Source organism: Bombus terrestris, chromosome 9 (genome assembly GCF_910591885.1).
Source record: "Bombus terrestris chromosome 9, iyBomTerr1.2, whole genome shotgun sequence".
Lineage (NCBI taxonomy): Eukaryota > Metazoa > Arthropoda > Insecta > Hymenoptera > Apidae > Bombus > Bombus terrestris.
In genome coordinates this window covers 15,660,591-15,673,766 of record NC_063277.1, presented here as the reverse complement: position 1 = coordinate 15,673,766, position 13,176 = coordinate 15,660,591, and the positions used below count along the sequence as shown (strand labels likewise).

Below are 13,176 nucleotides of genomic sequence, written 5' to 3'. Positions count from 1 at the left end.
TATTGTCAAAGTGCAGAAAATTCATTGGATTCTTGAAAATACGTGATGTACGTATCTAAGTAAGTGGTAAACTTTTAGTGAATGGAAAAATATTCAAGTTACGTAAAAGTAGAATATGTAAAGTAGAGAATTAATACACGTATATCTAATCGATTACAAGATAAAGCTGGTTGTATGCAAGAATTTACATATTCGTTGAATTTTATATGCGGCCCCGGACGATGGACTTTTAGTGAATGGAAAAAATATTTATTAGGTAAAAGTAGAGTAGTTGGTTAGAGGATAAAGTTGGCTGTATGCAAGATTTTATAGAGAGGAATTTATCGTGAGGCGATTGAGAAGGCGTTGAGCTTCACGCGATCGCGTGTTGAAGAGTGTTCGATGAATGCACGAAACGTCGATATCTGTTTCATGAAATTTTTGAGTAATATCTTAGGCGGATCTTCTTGCCCGAAGTAAAAGTAAAAAGTAGAAGATCGATGGAAATAATCTTTTTTCTCGAAGCACAGAAATTTTTACAAACATAACTATAATGCATATAATCTATTACGATCTAAACAACGAGCCTAGAACGTTATATCTATTTTTCAACTAAATTTATAGAGACACATATTGATGCATTCACATTAAGGGTGTTCCATTCCACTGTATGCAAGCATCTTGCCATCTGAAAAAGAGACAAAAGGTTTGAACGTGTATAGAAACTTTTCCTGCATATATTACGTGTGTTATGCAAAAGATTTTGTATGGCTTACGATATCATGATTACATTGGTAAAGTCTAAACCAATACATGTAATATTCACAAAAATTTTCTATGATAAATGTTCAAACATTTCTATGAGTCACTGTGTAACGAGAAGTATTCAGAAATGAATAAAAATTGCAGTAATTATTCACTTGGAACGAATGAGTTTCTCCAAGGGTGTTGCAGCAATGTCCATGCATTCTTTGCTTGGGCCCTCGAACTCTGAATCATTTCCGGAATTCGACCTGGTGTCCACGGTCAAAATGGCGTGGCTGCCGCCGCATGTGAAGTATTGAATCTCGAAACTTGCGCAAGTAGATGAAGAAAATTACTTAACGAAGAATGTAATGCGATCAATAGACTGCAAATTGTATACGTTTATGAGAAATTTAAATGTGTAAATACACAGACTAAATACGTAAAAGAATGTATATAGTATGTAAAGATATATAAAGTTTGTAAAATAAAATTTTATTACAATAATTAAAGGGTGAAACAAGTTTACGAATTATACATTTTCACAGAAATATAAATTTGTATAAAAATCTGTGGTCGGGTAATCAACTATATATATATTTCTTTCTACGATACAATATTATTCCTTCTATTAATTACCATTGATAATTAGATAAATGTTTTGAGCAAAAAAAAGAAGAAATAGCATACCGTCGTTCAGCGTGATAATTTCTAAGTAATTCCCGATTGGTATTGAACAAGACACCGTGGTGACCATGACACAGAGTAACCCAAATTGGCAAATTCGGGGTTTTCAAACGAGAACCTGGTTGTTTGTTCAATTGTCCATCACCCTCGTGCACCAGAAATCCTACTTCGCTCCTCACAAGGACACCCCATTGTGGTATAGCCTTGGCATTTACACAGGAATGTCAAAATGAAGCTTGGGAAAGAGGAACAAAGGAACAACTCACGTATGTGTTTTCATCCCCAACGTGTAGCACCCCATTATGCAGATGAGGCGAAGCACGACCAGTTAATGAGAGAATTACAACGCTTATGGGGCCTTCCTCTGGACAACCGCTTAGTATCGAGCCTTTTGGATCTTCTAAATCGGCTTGTATCCTGTACGGGTAAAAATAGATCGTTTCTTAAACATAGCTTTTATAATTGTAAAATTAACTATCGACAAGGTACAAATCAACTCCGATTGGGTTGACAGCCATGGTATTGTTTATTTTTATAAAACATTATACGAATTAAAAAGTAGGAAGTCTACGAATAAAGAGATTATTATTTATACTCAAAAGTTAAACAAGTTAGCAATCTTTTTAAACAAACATTCTCATTATGATACTTATTACGTGAACTTATTAAAATATACAATGGTATAGAATAAATATATGCATAGATGTATAATGTAATGTATATAGATGTGTAAAAGTTTACTTAGAAAGTCCTCTGGAAAGCACAGCGCTGTACAATAATAATTTAGCACCAGGGCCACCCTCGTCTTGAAACTAGAGTAATGTCACACGAAACAATTTAATTATAAAAGTTCTTGACACGTTACTAACAGAATATTTACCTAAGCTTACCAAATATAAATATCTTTTAATAAATATCTCCAAGTCTCCCAAAGAATCAAACTCGAACAGGTGCAGCTATAAATAAAAGATTTCAAGATATATGAACTGTCTTATGAATTCGTGGAAGAGAATAAAGCCATTGTTTGGATCAGTGCCAATAATCCAACGCAAACTACAACTTTATCGAGAAACCAATGACCCGCTAATGCCATGTTATTAACACGTTCTAGTAATATATTAATACATATTAACGTAACGTATATAAACGTAGTTGTTAATAACGTAATTAGCCACCATGCTGATGACATTCATTATGATTCAATTACAGGAAAAAATTTCCATTTTCTATTCTTTATTTATTCACGTACGGTCTCCGTGAGACCATCCTGGAAGTATTGCACGCTATGTTGCACATAGGGCGTCTCTTGCGGCAAAGCTACCACGGCCCTGGGCGCATTTGCGTTTCCCGTGACACTCTGATTTGGCGAATAACCAGTACTTTGCACGGCGAATCCACCGGCGCAACGCCAAATGATCTCTGCTATCGTCAATGTCAAGACATCGATCTGTCTATCGTACGATGGCTTCAGCATGCTAATTTGTACAGAAATAAGATTATTTAAAGTATTCTTCGCTCAGAAATTTGAAAATGATTAATTACAGATAACCGATGAATGCGAATTCTTATGCGTTTATTATATTAACGCGTAAAATACAATTTGAAGGATGCAAATGTCAAAGATGCCTGAATGTATAAGGAATATAGTGGTTCTAGAAGTGGAACTTTGCTGTACTACACGTTGAACAGATTTTACCTTTCTGGATTAGCATGAGTGTCTTGTCTATTACATTTAAACAGGAAATGCTTGAGCATTGTGGCCTGCACAACAGTTACGAGACCCCTGGTCGTATTTCTCGGTGCTCGTAATCCAAATGCCAAGCTTTGTCCGTAAGGTCGCAGGGTGAATCCGGTTCTTGCCCATTCCGGTCTCGGTGGACTGGCACAACTTCCGAAAACCAACGTTCTCAGAGTCTATAATACAAGACGTAAAAGAAAAACAGACGTTAAAAATGAGAAAATAATATTTTTCTGTCAAAACGGCTCAAAATTATACATATACGTATAAAGGAGCGAAAAATCTTTCGAATACTTAAATTTCTAACAAAGTTTCAAGCTTTTAAGTGCACATCTTACTGTTTAAAATTAGTAAGACTGATAACATTTAAAAAAGGAATATATTTACTAAAAATAATAAAAATTAATAAAAAAGGATATATCACCCAGGAAGAGTATCTCAAAAAATTGCCTTCTATCTTAATTCGGATTTTATTCAACGAATTACCATGCAAGTCTTCTCCTCGATAGGTTTTCCTCCAATCACAGCAGTCTTGACCAACGTCCTAGTGCTCCTCGGATAAATGATCTTCTCTGTAACAGAAAAAGCTCAAAACATCATCTTCGTCGATCCTTGCTGCTTCATGCACAATAATCCCTCGAGTTCTCCACCTGGATACAGTTCGTCAGGCTCTCCCATCAGAGCCGCACACCTGGCTGCTCTAACAGATAGCAACATATTTTTTAAATTTCAATCTCACACATCAACGAACACGCTGGAATCATTTATGAAGTATACGATAAAAAAATTTACATAATATAGCAAACAAATCTATTCTAACAATAAAATAGGGGATTAAATCGTAAAGAGCGAGAGATTTTCGAAAATGAAACATTTAACACTCGAACTACCAATGACTAAACCACGAAGTTTGTACCGAGGAGATCGAAACGAAAAGTAGGAAGAAATATTTGAGGTGGAGGATGATTACGAGATAATTTTATTTTGCGATTTTTGCTAGCACTATTCATACTACTAAATACATGAGGTTTGAGCCCAAGATAAAAAGAGAATCAAAAGAACACGGCCAAAAAGGTTTGACATTGCAATTTCGGTACTCGTAGAACTTTCTACAGACGTTTAATTTTATTTTACGATTTCTGGTAACACTGTTACACTGCTCGACATCCAAAAACTTTGCCGATGCATCTAATTTGCACTTTGTGTAGTTCGCACTTCACCAAAAAACGTTCAAAGCCTCCAAAAATCCTCGTTCGCAAAGTTGTGTCTACAATTTCGATAAGAACTTTAACGATAAGAAAATATTTCTATAGGAACGATTTTGAAATGATAGAACGAAAACTTATTTCTAGAAAGATTATTTATCTGGAGGATTATAAATTGTCATTTTGTCCGCTCTGGTAGTTCTAGTGTTAAATAACCGAAGGGTGAAAGGAAACTTGTGACGATTGTCACCCGCTGCACACTGGCACAGCCGACACACCAAGCAATCGAATATCAATTGGGATTCGTGCTGAATTCCAGGTCCCTTTATATACGCCGATCCCAGCTTGATATCGCGACGAGTCCGTGAAACTTTTGGCCGCACGAAACTCGTCAATTCGGACGTCCAAAGACACTTTACTCGCCAGGATAAGCGACAGACATGCCCTAATAACGTCTGCCTGTCGTTTTACCAGGTGCACGATGTGTCTCGTGCCACGCAAGCAACTTAATCATCCGTTTTAGGATGAAACTTGCGGTCTGAAACACGTGCAGCCTCTGTTGGATTTGTAGATGTCAGATTATGGTAATTGAGATGTAATTGATAACACGGGCATTAGTACGATTGGAATTGAATAATATGCGAAGAACGAGCTAGAATATCTTATTTTTATTATAATAATTAGATTTTCGTATCTTTTCGAGATCTTCAGTATCTTTTATTAGGAGAGCTCCTATTGTATTTTGTAGCATCGTGTCATTTTTGATGACATTTATAAGCCTCGTGACACAAAAGCCTATGAGGCCAAAATTTTCATAAAACTTTATATAAATCCCTGAGATTTCAAAAATTGATTTTTTATCGATATTAAAATGGTTCGTCCTATATGTATATACCGATTTCCATAAAAAATGTATTACACGTGCTTTTTATTATCATACAAAGTGCAGGTCATTGCTTAAAGAAATACAGTTAAAATTGATTATACATCGGACTATGTACTGTGTATTAGATTTAATAGGAAACGTACGTAGCTTACCACAAAATTAGAGACACTAATAGGGCTAAATTTTTAATGCAATTGTTGCAATTACTCGAATCACTGGATGTAAAGCTAGCTTCCGCAATCTTGTATCTAGAGCGAACGAAGATCGAGAAGAAAAATGAGCGATATTGTTTCACCGAAGTAATCGCGTTATAACGTAAGGTAATCCGTTCCTCATTTCATTTACCATTTCACTGTTCCCTTTTTACACGTATGCCAATTACCCGACGTGTATTATTGTTTCACGCGAATCGTTTCGCGTGGCACGCGAGCTTTAAAAAAACGTATGTACGTGTGGATCGGATCCTTTTTAGCCTATACGCTGTTACGAGCTTCATTTTCGTTCTCTAATAATAGTTCTGGTACCTGTCTGCGATCCACGTTACTCGAAACATCGTTTTTAGACAAATGGATTTTCTAGATTTGAAATATACTCACGTATTAACATATATACGTATAATGGCTCACGAAAGTATTCGAACACTCTTAGAAACTTTTTATGATGCAGGAAACTTTTTAAAAACTCATTAACACAATAACGAGACACGGCTCAATTATATTGACAAAATTTTAAATGGACCAAAAAATATATATATAGAAGTTACAATCATTGACTACGTTAATGAGTCTAAATGTTAAGCCTATGTTAATAAGACTAAATTTTCATTAAGCGTACGTTTACGATAAATGTCTTGCAACTTCTTCGGATATACATTTTCCGATTGGTTTCAAATATTACTATTGTAATTATTATTACTATTTCTTCAAACAATGACCTGCACTTTGTATCATAATAAAAAGTAAGTGTAATACATTTTTTACGGAAATCGATATATACATATAGGACGAACCATTTTAATATCGATAAAAAATCAATTTTTGAAATCTCAGGGATTTATATAAAGTTTTATGAAAATTTTGGCCTCATAAGCTTTTGTGTCACGAGGCTTATAAATGTCATCCAAAATGACACGATGCTATAAATTACAACAGAAGCTTTCCTGATAAAAGACACTGACGATCTCGAAAAGATACGAAAATCTAATTGTTATAAATAAAATAAGATATTCATAGAAAGATTTATCTGAGCGAATTTATCTGAGACCTAGATAACTCCAACCGAAATGAGAATAATTAAAACTATGACTTGATTAATTACGCGTGTTACTGTAAAAGCCGCACGTTTCAAACGCAATCATATAAACCTCATTTTTATAGTTACTTATTTTTTCATCCTACTTATTCCTACTTAATATCTATAGTAACTCCCTACTTCGAACTGTACGATACTTAAACAACTGAGTCTACGGAAATTTCTTTTCTCTTTCAAAGACATACCTATACATTCTATTCGACGTAATATTCTCTAGACAGATTATTAACAGCAAATAACACGTGATTATTCGTTCTACGAATTAACGGATAACGGAGAGCTGTTCTCTAGTATGTATACGTCTCGAACGTACTTTTCAGAATCGCGTGCTCGCGTGTAATCGAGTCTATCGAATTACGAATTCACGTCGGAACAGGCATCTGCATTCGTCGATTACACCTACCGATATAATGCGGTTTAATTTGCACCCGCGATCCATCGATCTAATTCGTCAGCTAACACTTGACGATTCTTGGCGAAGCATCGACGAATTGGAAGGTGAAATTTAATTCATTCGTCGTCAAGCTCTCCATCGCTCTGCAACGTTTCCGTTTACTTCTTCTTCTATAAAACTGTGCTTCTTTGTTTTGCAATACCACAGAGAAAAAACGTGATTCGTTCGTTTCTTCCGGAGACTGGCAAAATTAAACGTACAGCGTAACATTTGGTTTACCGATAAGAAATTTGTACTTTTGAAGGATAGGATTTTCAGTAAAGTCAATTAAAAAGTGCTATCTTCTTTGGATTATTTTAAATTCAATCGTGTTTTCTTTCATTCTTAGCAAATCTCTTGAATTTGAGAAGAGTATGAAAGGAACCTTGTTGATATGTATGATTTCCCGTGTTACGCGTACGTTGATGGATCTCTTGAAACTCTTAAAAATCTCTCTGCTTGTTAAACGAAAAGTGTCTTTCGAGACATAAAAATTCGAAGACCAGAGAACAGGCTTCAGTGTTAAATAACGCGAATAATTAAGTGAAATGAACAAATAATTATAGGAAAGTGTACGTGACCGTGTTTTCTATCTTAACACGTGCAATTAAGAAAGTTTACAGACAATGATACATGACTGCATCGTTAATCAATCAAGTCAATGTGCGAAATTGGATTTCAGAAGTGTCAGACTAGGATAATGGCGAAGGTGAGCTATGCTAAAAATTTTAATTGAAAATGTGAAAAATTATACGTGCGAATAAGCAACGTTTATTTGCATAAATAATTAAAAATAATAATTATAATAATTTTAAGTAATTAAAAATTCCCTAACCGTTATTAACAATCATTATATCCTTTCACAGTACCTTTCTGTCGAAGGTACACTGGTTTCTCAGATCGCATTTCCGTACAGTGTTTCTTGCCACGCACCGTCGTCGCCGAGGACGACGTGGACGTCGAACACGAGTTGGTACTCTCCTCGATTTCCTCTGTTTCCTCCATGTCTTCCAATTCTCTCAAAATCCACTCACGAGTCTTAAAGGTTCATCAAACTTCTACAAACACTTTAACATAATCTACGGAATGTGAGCTCGCTTGAATGTAGAACGATAACAATCGTAAAACAATTAATTCATCAATCTGTGTATCTTACGAATGAAACATGATTACTATCCGCTACATAGAATGCAGTCTCTATATTTTATAAATGAAACGTGATTACAATCCACTAAATAGAATCAAACGCCTTATTCTTTTCTTGTATATAAACATTTTATTTACTTATATCGAAGAAGAATTGTTGTTTGGTCCAAATAACGTTTGTCTTTCTCGTAGGATTTGATATGCGTGAAATCGATGGATATCCTTTGTTAATATAATCTTAACAAGTGGAAGAAGCACTCAAGTGCTCCTTGCTGCATCGAGCTACCCAGACTGACAGGAGTTAATAATTCCGGTAGGTTTTGGCCGAGTCGGTTCATCGAGCCGCGCACGAGCTTACCATCCCACCAAGCTAACGGATACGTATATGCATAAGAGCGGGCCATGAACTCGAGAATTCGAAGGCCCGACTGATCTAACGCCTCCGTCAACTATTAAGGAACGAGAAAATCCTTGATCCGCTCGCTGGAAAGGAGATTCGTGCCTCAGATTAATCAGTTTAGTCTTTGGTTAACTCCGCTATAGTATCGCCAATTATTACGTTTGACGAGTTATACAAAATCACGTAACAATAATTGATTAGTAAATTTTTCATGCGCTTTTATATCTTTATAGCGATAATTAATGAAATGGAACTTAAATAGAAATTTGTCTCACCTATTAAATATCATAATAAATACTCTACTTTGAATATTTTATATATTCTGCATGTTACATGTACTGTGCACATTTCTATATTTTTAAATATCCCATAAATGCAATAAAAATCCGCAGCCTAATAACAGGTCATCTTTTATTTGTGATAATTATTTGAAATCTGAATCTATTCGATACGCCATATAAGAATAACATAGTAGCGCTCGCAAATGATTCCCCATGAAATAAATAAGCACTTCATATTACTTATATTCGCTTATATATTCTTCATATTTGAAGATCATTCGCTTACTGAAATCCTCGACGAACTCGAATAACGCCTGTATGTATGCACATTGCGCATCACGAGTGCATCCTTGCAGAATACGGTTATGTTTTCAGGTGCAACGTGATAGTTCGTCCCGCATACGTGTTATCTGGTGACTTTATCGCAGTTACCGATCTTTTCATGCGTTTCGTGTCATTTTCGTTCGATCGGAATGGATAATCGAGAGCATGTAAATGTCTGTAAATAGATCTGTTTAACATTCGGAGGCAAAAAAGTGAAAATACTTCGTAGCAAAAGTATTGGAATCTTCGTTGTATACCACCGTAGAACAAGCACGCGGAAGGTTTTATTTTTTCTGATCTTTTATTATAATTATACTTAAATACCGATTAAATTTACAAGTACGTTTACAACACTCGACGTTAAGACTAGATGCTATGGCTAGATCTACTATCGCTATCTACTAGATTGTATCGCAATTTGCGTATGAAACAGTTTCAACCAGATCCCTATTTAGAATTCGTTAAACTTCGTGCAGGAAGCGTGTCTTATCATTCTCTGTCATAATTGCTAATTTCCCAGCTATCATGCCGTTATAATCAAGATTACGTCGACTTGTTAAGTTCAAGTTCGCGTTGGTTCGAAATAGATGCTCTATATTCGGCCTTCGGAAGTACGATCAAAAGTTTCGAATTCGAGCGTATTACATGTGTACGTGCATGCACAGTTCTGCTACAAAGTGTGTAGCGCCAAAATACGCGGGTCGTAAAACGCGCCATATTCGAAAAAGACAAAAACGTGACTTTCATCTGTAATCCTCAATTACGTTATGCCAATGATCATGTCGATAAAGTAGATAAGATCATCATCTCATCAGTGGATAAAATTTTTATGGTATCTATGTATAATAATAAATTTAAAAATATTGTATGATATATTGAAATAAAATTTGAAAGTTTCCTTTCTCGGTATTTAAAAATTTGGTATTTTAAAAAGTATGCGATCTATGACTACGTGAAGCCATCAAGTTCTTTATCACTCTCGACTTGGAAATTATTCGACATTAATTTGCTACCAATCCTATGAAATGTACTGTACTTTAATGCGTGAATTCTAAGAACTGTTTACATGTCTACATCTACGCGTCGTACATAGCACATTGTGTCTGGTCTATTGCCAAAGTGCAATATGAAATTGAACTTAGAGTCGGGTGGCGTAGTACCAGGAGCGAAGTTACAGATTACGTGCTACTACGAGTGTGTGGTTACTTAATGATCGATTAAATTTACACGTTCTTGCGAGAATGTTAGAAATTGGCGAGTCTAGAATCGATTAATCGTAGGCGTGTATTGCGTATAAATTAAATAGAGTCCTTAGATGATGGTCCCTATTTTATAACTTTAAACATGTTCAGATGAGAAGTATAAGATTTAAATATAATTTACAGCCTTATGTACATATGTGTATGTATTGTATTGAATAAAAAATTCCAAATATACAAAATACAGCACTTTTAATTTCTTAATTACATTGTTCATTATTTCACTATATTAATACAGTATTTTCACTAACCTAAAGTTTTTTTCTTTAATTTCAATTATATCTTTATTAATATATACTTTTTAAAAATACATTTCTTTTATTATCTAAACCATTTTATAACAACAAATGTTACCTACGGTCCGTACGTTATTAAAACATTGACTAAGTACCTCGTCTGTAGTATAGATGTCTCTATAGTCTTTTAACAGTGTTCCAAAAATTACCAATATTATGGAGATGCGTTAAATAACCTATTATAAATTTTTATATTTATATGAAAGATATTTTTCTTAATGTTATAATATTGCAATTTGTTGAAAAAGCAAGGGTAATGATATTATATTAGAATTTATAATTACAATCTGCAACAACTTTTTCCTCGCAAAACAGTGTTTTTAATTTAATAATACAGTCTGATACAGACCACGATCATATAAACAGGTTCTGACACTCCCTAGGGAAAACCGTCCGAAAATTGAATCGTGAAAAATCAACATAGATTACAACAAACTTTTCGTTCGGTGTGATAGACAGAGATAAGTAAATATTTCTGTCTCTGTCTGAGACATTGATGGTATGTGACGCATGCGCACAACGAGAATCTTATTGTCCTCCATTTTGATTTTTCATGGCTCAGTCGTCAGACATCTTTTGTCTGTAGTGGCTGCTCTTAGAATTTTAGTATTAAAACCTGTTTATATCATCGTGTTTTAAAACCCTTTTCATAATTGTGATACAGTTTGATCAAACTTCGTCAATTAATCAGTTATAGTAGATCAATTCACTGCCGATTAAGAAAATGGGTAAACACGAAGTGGGAACGCCTAAGTACATTGCCAACAAAATTAAGGCAAAAGGCTTGCAAAAATTGAGATGGTATTGCCAAATGTGTCAGAAACAGTGCAGAGACGAAAATGGATTCAAGTGTCATACCATGTCAGAATCTCATCACAGACAGTTATTACTATTTGCTGACAATGCATCCCGGTATATGGATCAATTCTCAAAAGAATTTTCTCATGGTTACTTAAACTTGTTGAAAAGACAATTTGGTACCAGACGTGTACCAGCTAATCGAGTTTATCAAGAATATATCTCAGATAGAGGACATATACATATGAATGCTACAATCTGGCTTACGTTAACTGCATTTGTTAAATGGCTTGGACGTACTGGCCAATGTGTTGTTGACGAAACAGAAAAAGGTAATTTTAATAAGTGATATTTCATATGTTCTGTAAAAAAATTAAAAATATCAATTACTCTTTCTAATCATTGTTTTCTTTGTCCTTAGGTTGGTATGTATCATATATCGACAGAGATCCAGAAACATTAGCAGCTCAAGAAAGGAAAGCTAAAAAGCAAAAAATGGATAAAGATGACGAGGAAAGGATGATGGAGTTTGTAGAAAAACAAGTAGAAAAGGGTCAACAAGAAAGTAACGGACAATCTGAAACTGTTAAAGAGCCGTTAACACGAGTTGACAACGATACACCTCTAGTTCTTAACATGAAAATAAATAAAAAGCCAAAACTGCTTCCTATTATAAAAATAGAAAAACCAGATAAAGGTTCAACTAGTACTGAATCAGTCTCTATGATTTCAAATATAAAATCCGAGGAATCAAGTAAAAATTATATGGACAAAGAAACAAGATCAATAAAATCAGAAAAACATACATCTAAATATAGCAAAGATGAAGATAGTAGAGAGGGATGGTTAAGAGAAGGTTTGATGGTGAAAGTAATTACTAAAACTCTTGGAAACAAATATTACAAGTCTAAAGGAATAGTTCAATCTGTTGAAAAATCCAACTTTGTTGGAAAAGTCAAATTGAAATCACCTGAAGAAGTCGAGAATCACGTTATAAAATTGGATCAGGAATATCTAGAAACCGTAATACCCGCTTTTGGAAAGCAAGTCATGATTCTTTGGGGAAAATACAAAGGCATGACAGGTGTGGTATACAAACTTCACATAGAAAGTTACAGTATTGACGTAAAATTAGAAAAGGATGACATTATTGTAAAAAATTTACCGTATGAACAAATTTGCAAATATATGATATGATTATTAGATAAGATATGTTATTTATAACATAATATTTATAACGATATATCTTGGTTAACATATGATAAAGTAAAACATTATTGTTTCACTTGCATTTTAAAGATTTTTAATAGTTATTGTAATATTGTTTAAATATTCCATTTGTATTCTGTATATATGTGTATATAATAAAATTTATATACTACTTTAGTCTGTACTAGCTGATAGATCAAAATTATGTATATACTATGTATAGTTACTTAAATACCTAAAAGAGCGCCTGTGTACAAAGTTTACAGCAAATGTTTAAAAAGCGTTAACTTTTTATGTACATTTATGTATTTTCCAAATAAAACTGATTTTTTAAATTACATTTGTTAATGTGTATGTTTATTTCAATCATAACCTTAATATATATATGACTAAGTATTTTGAAGTTTAGAATAGTTTTAATGAACATATAACTTCTTAATTAATAGATTAAAAAAAATAATAATTTTATAAAATTTTCTT

General features: G+C 34.0%; 2 protein-coding genes across 3 annotated transcripts; one reads left to right on the top strand and one right to left on the bottom strand.

Annotated features, from left to right (window-relative positions):
* Nucleotides 1-476: 476 nt before the first annotated feature.
* LOC100643976 (inactive ubiquitin carboxyl-terminal hydrolase MINDY-4B) lies at nucleotides 477-8,452 on the bottom strand. Of its 2 annotated transcripts, XM_003397807.3 has the most exons (11): nucleotides 8,268-8,452; nucleotides 7,853-8,041; nucleotides 3,635-3,720; nucleotides 3,107-3,324; nucleotides 2,660-2,885; nucleotides 2,301-2,366; nucleotides 2,152-2,222; nucleotides 1,677-1,827; nucleotides 1,414-1,613; nucleotides 900-1,052; nucleotides 477-667 (listed from the first exon to the last, which is right to left on the bottom strand). In XM_003397807.3, the coding sequence occupies exons 2-11, from the start codon at nucleotides 7,986-7,988 to the stop codon at nucleotides 622-624; spliced, it is 1,353 nt and encodes a 450-aa protein (XP_003397855.1). In that variant the 5' UTR covers nucleotides 7,989-8,041; nucleotides 8,268-8,452; the 3' UTR covers nucleotides 477-621. The 2 variants fall into 2 exon arrangements, with proteins under 2 accessions (XP_003397855.1, XP_048264329.1); XM_048408372.1 differs by lacking the exons at nucleotides 7,853-8,041; nucleotides 8,268-8,452 and adding an exon at nucleotides 3,799-4,658.
* Nucleotides 8,453-11,231: 2,779 nt separating this feature from the next.
* Nucleotides 11,232-13,036, top strand: LOC100644094 (DNA/RNA-binding protein KIN17). Its single transcript, XM_003397808.4, has 2 exons — nucleotides 11,232-11,819; nucleotides 11,909-13,036. Exons 1-2 carry the CDS (start codon nucleotides 11,414-11,416, stop codon nucleotides 12,682-12,684), a joined length of 1,182 nt encoding a protein of 393 aa, XP_003397856.1. The 5' UTR covers nucleotides 11,232-11,413; the 3' UTR covers nucleotides 12,685-13,036.
* Nucleotides 13,037-13,176: the final 140 nt, after the last annotated feature.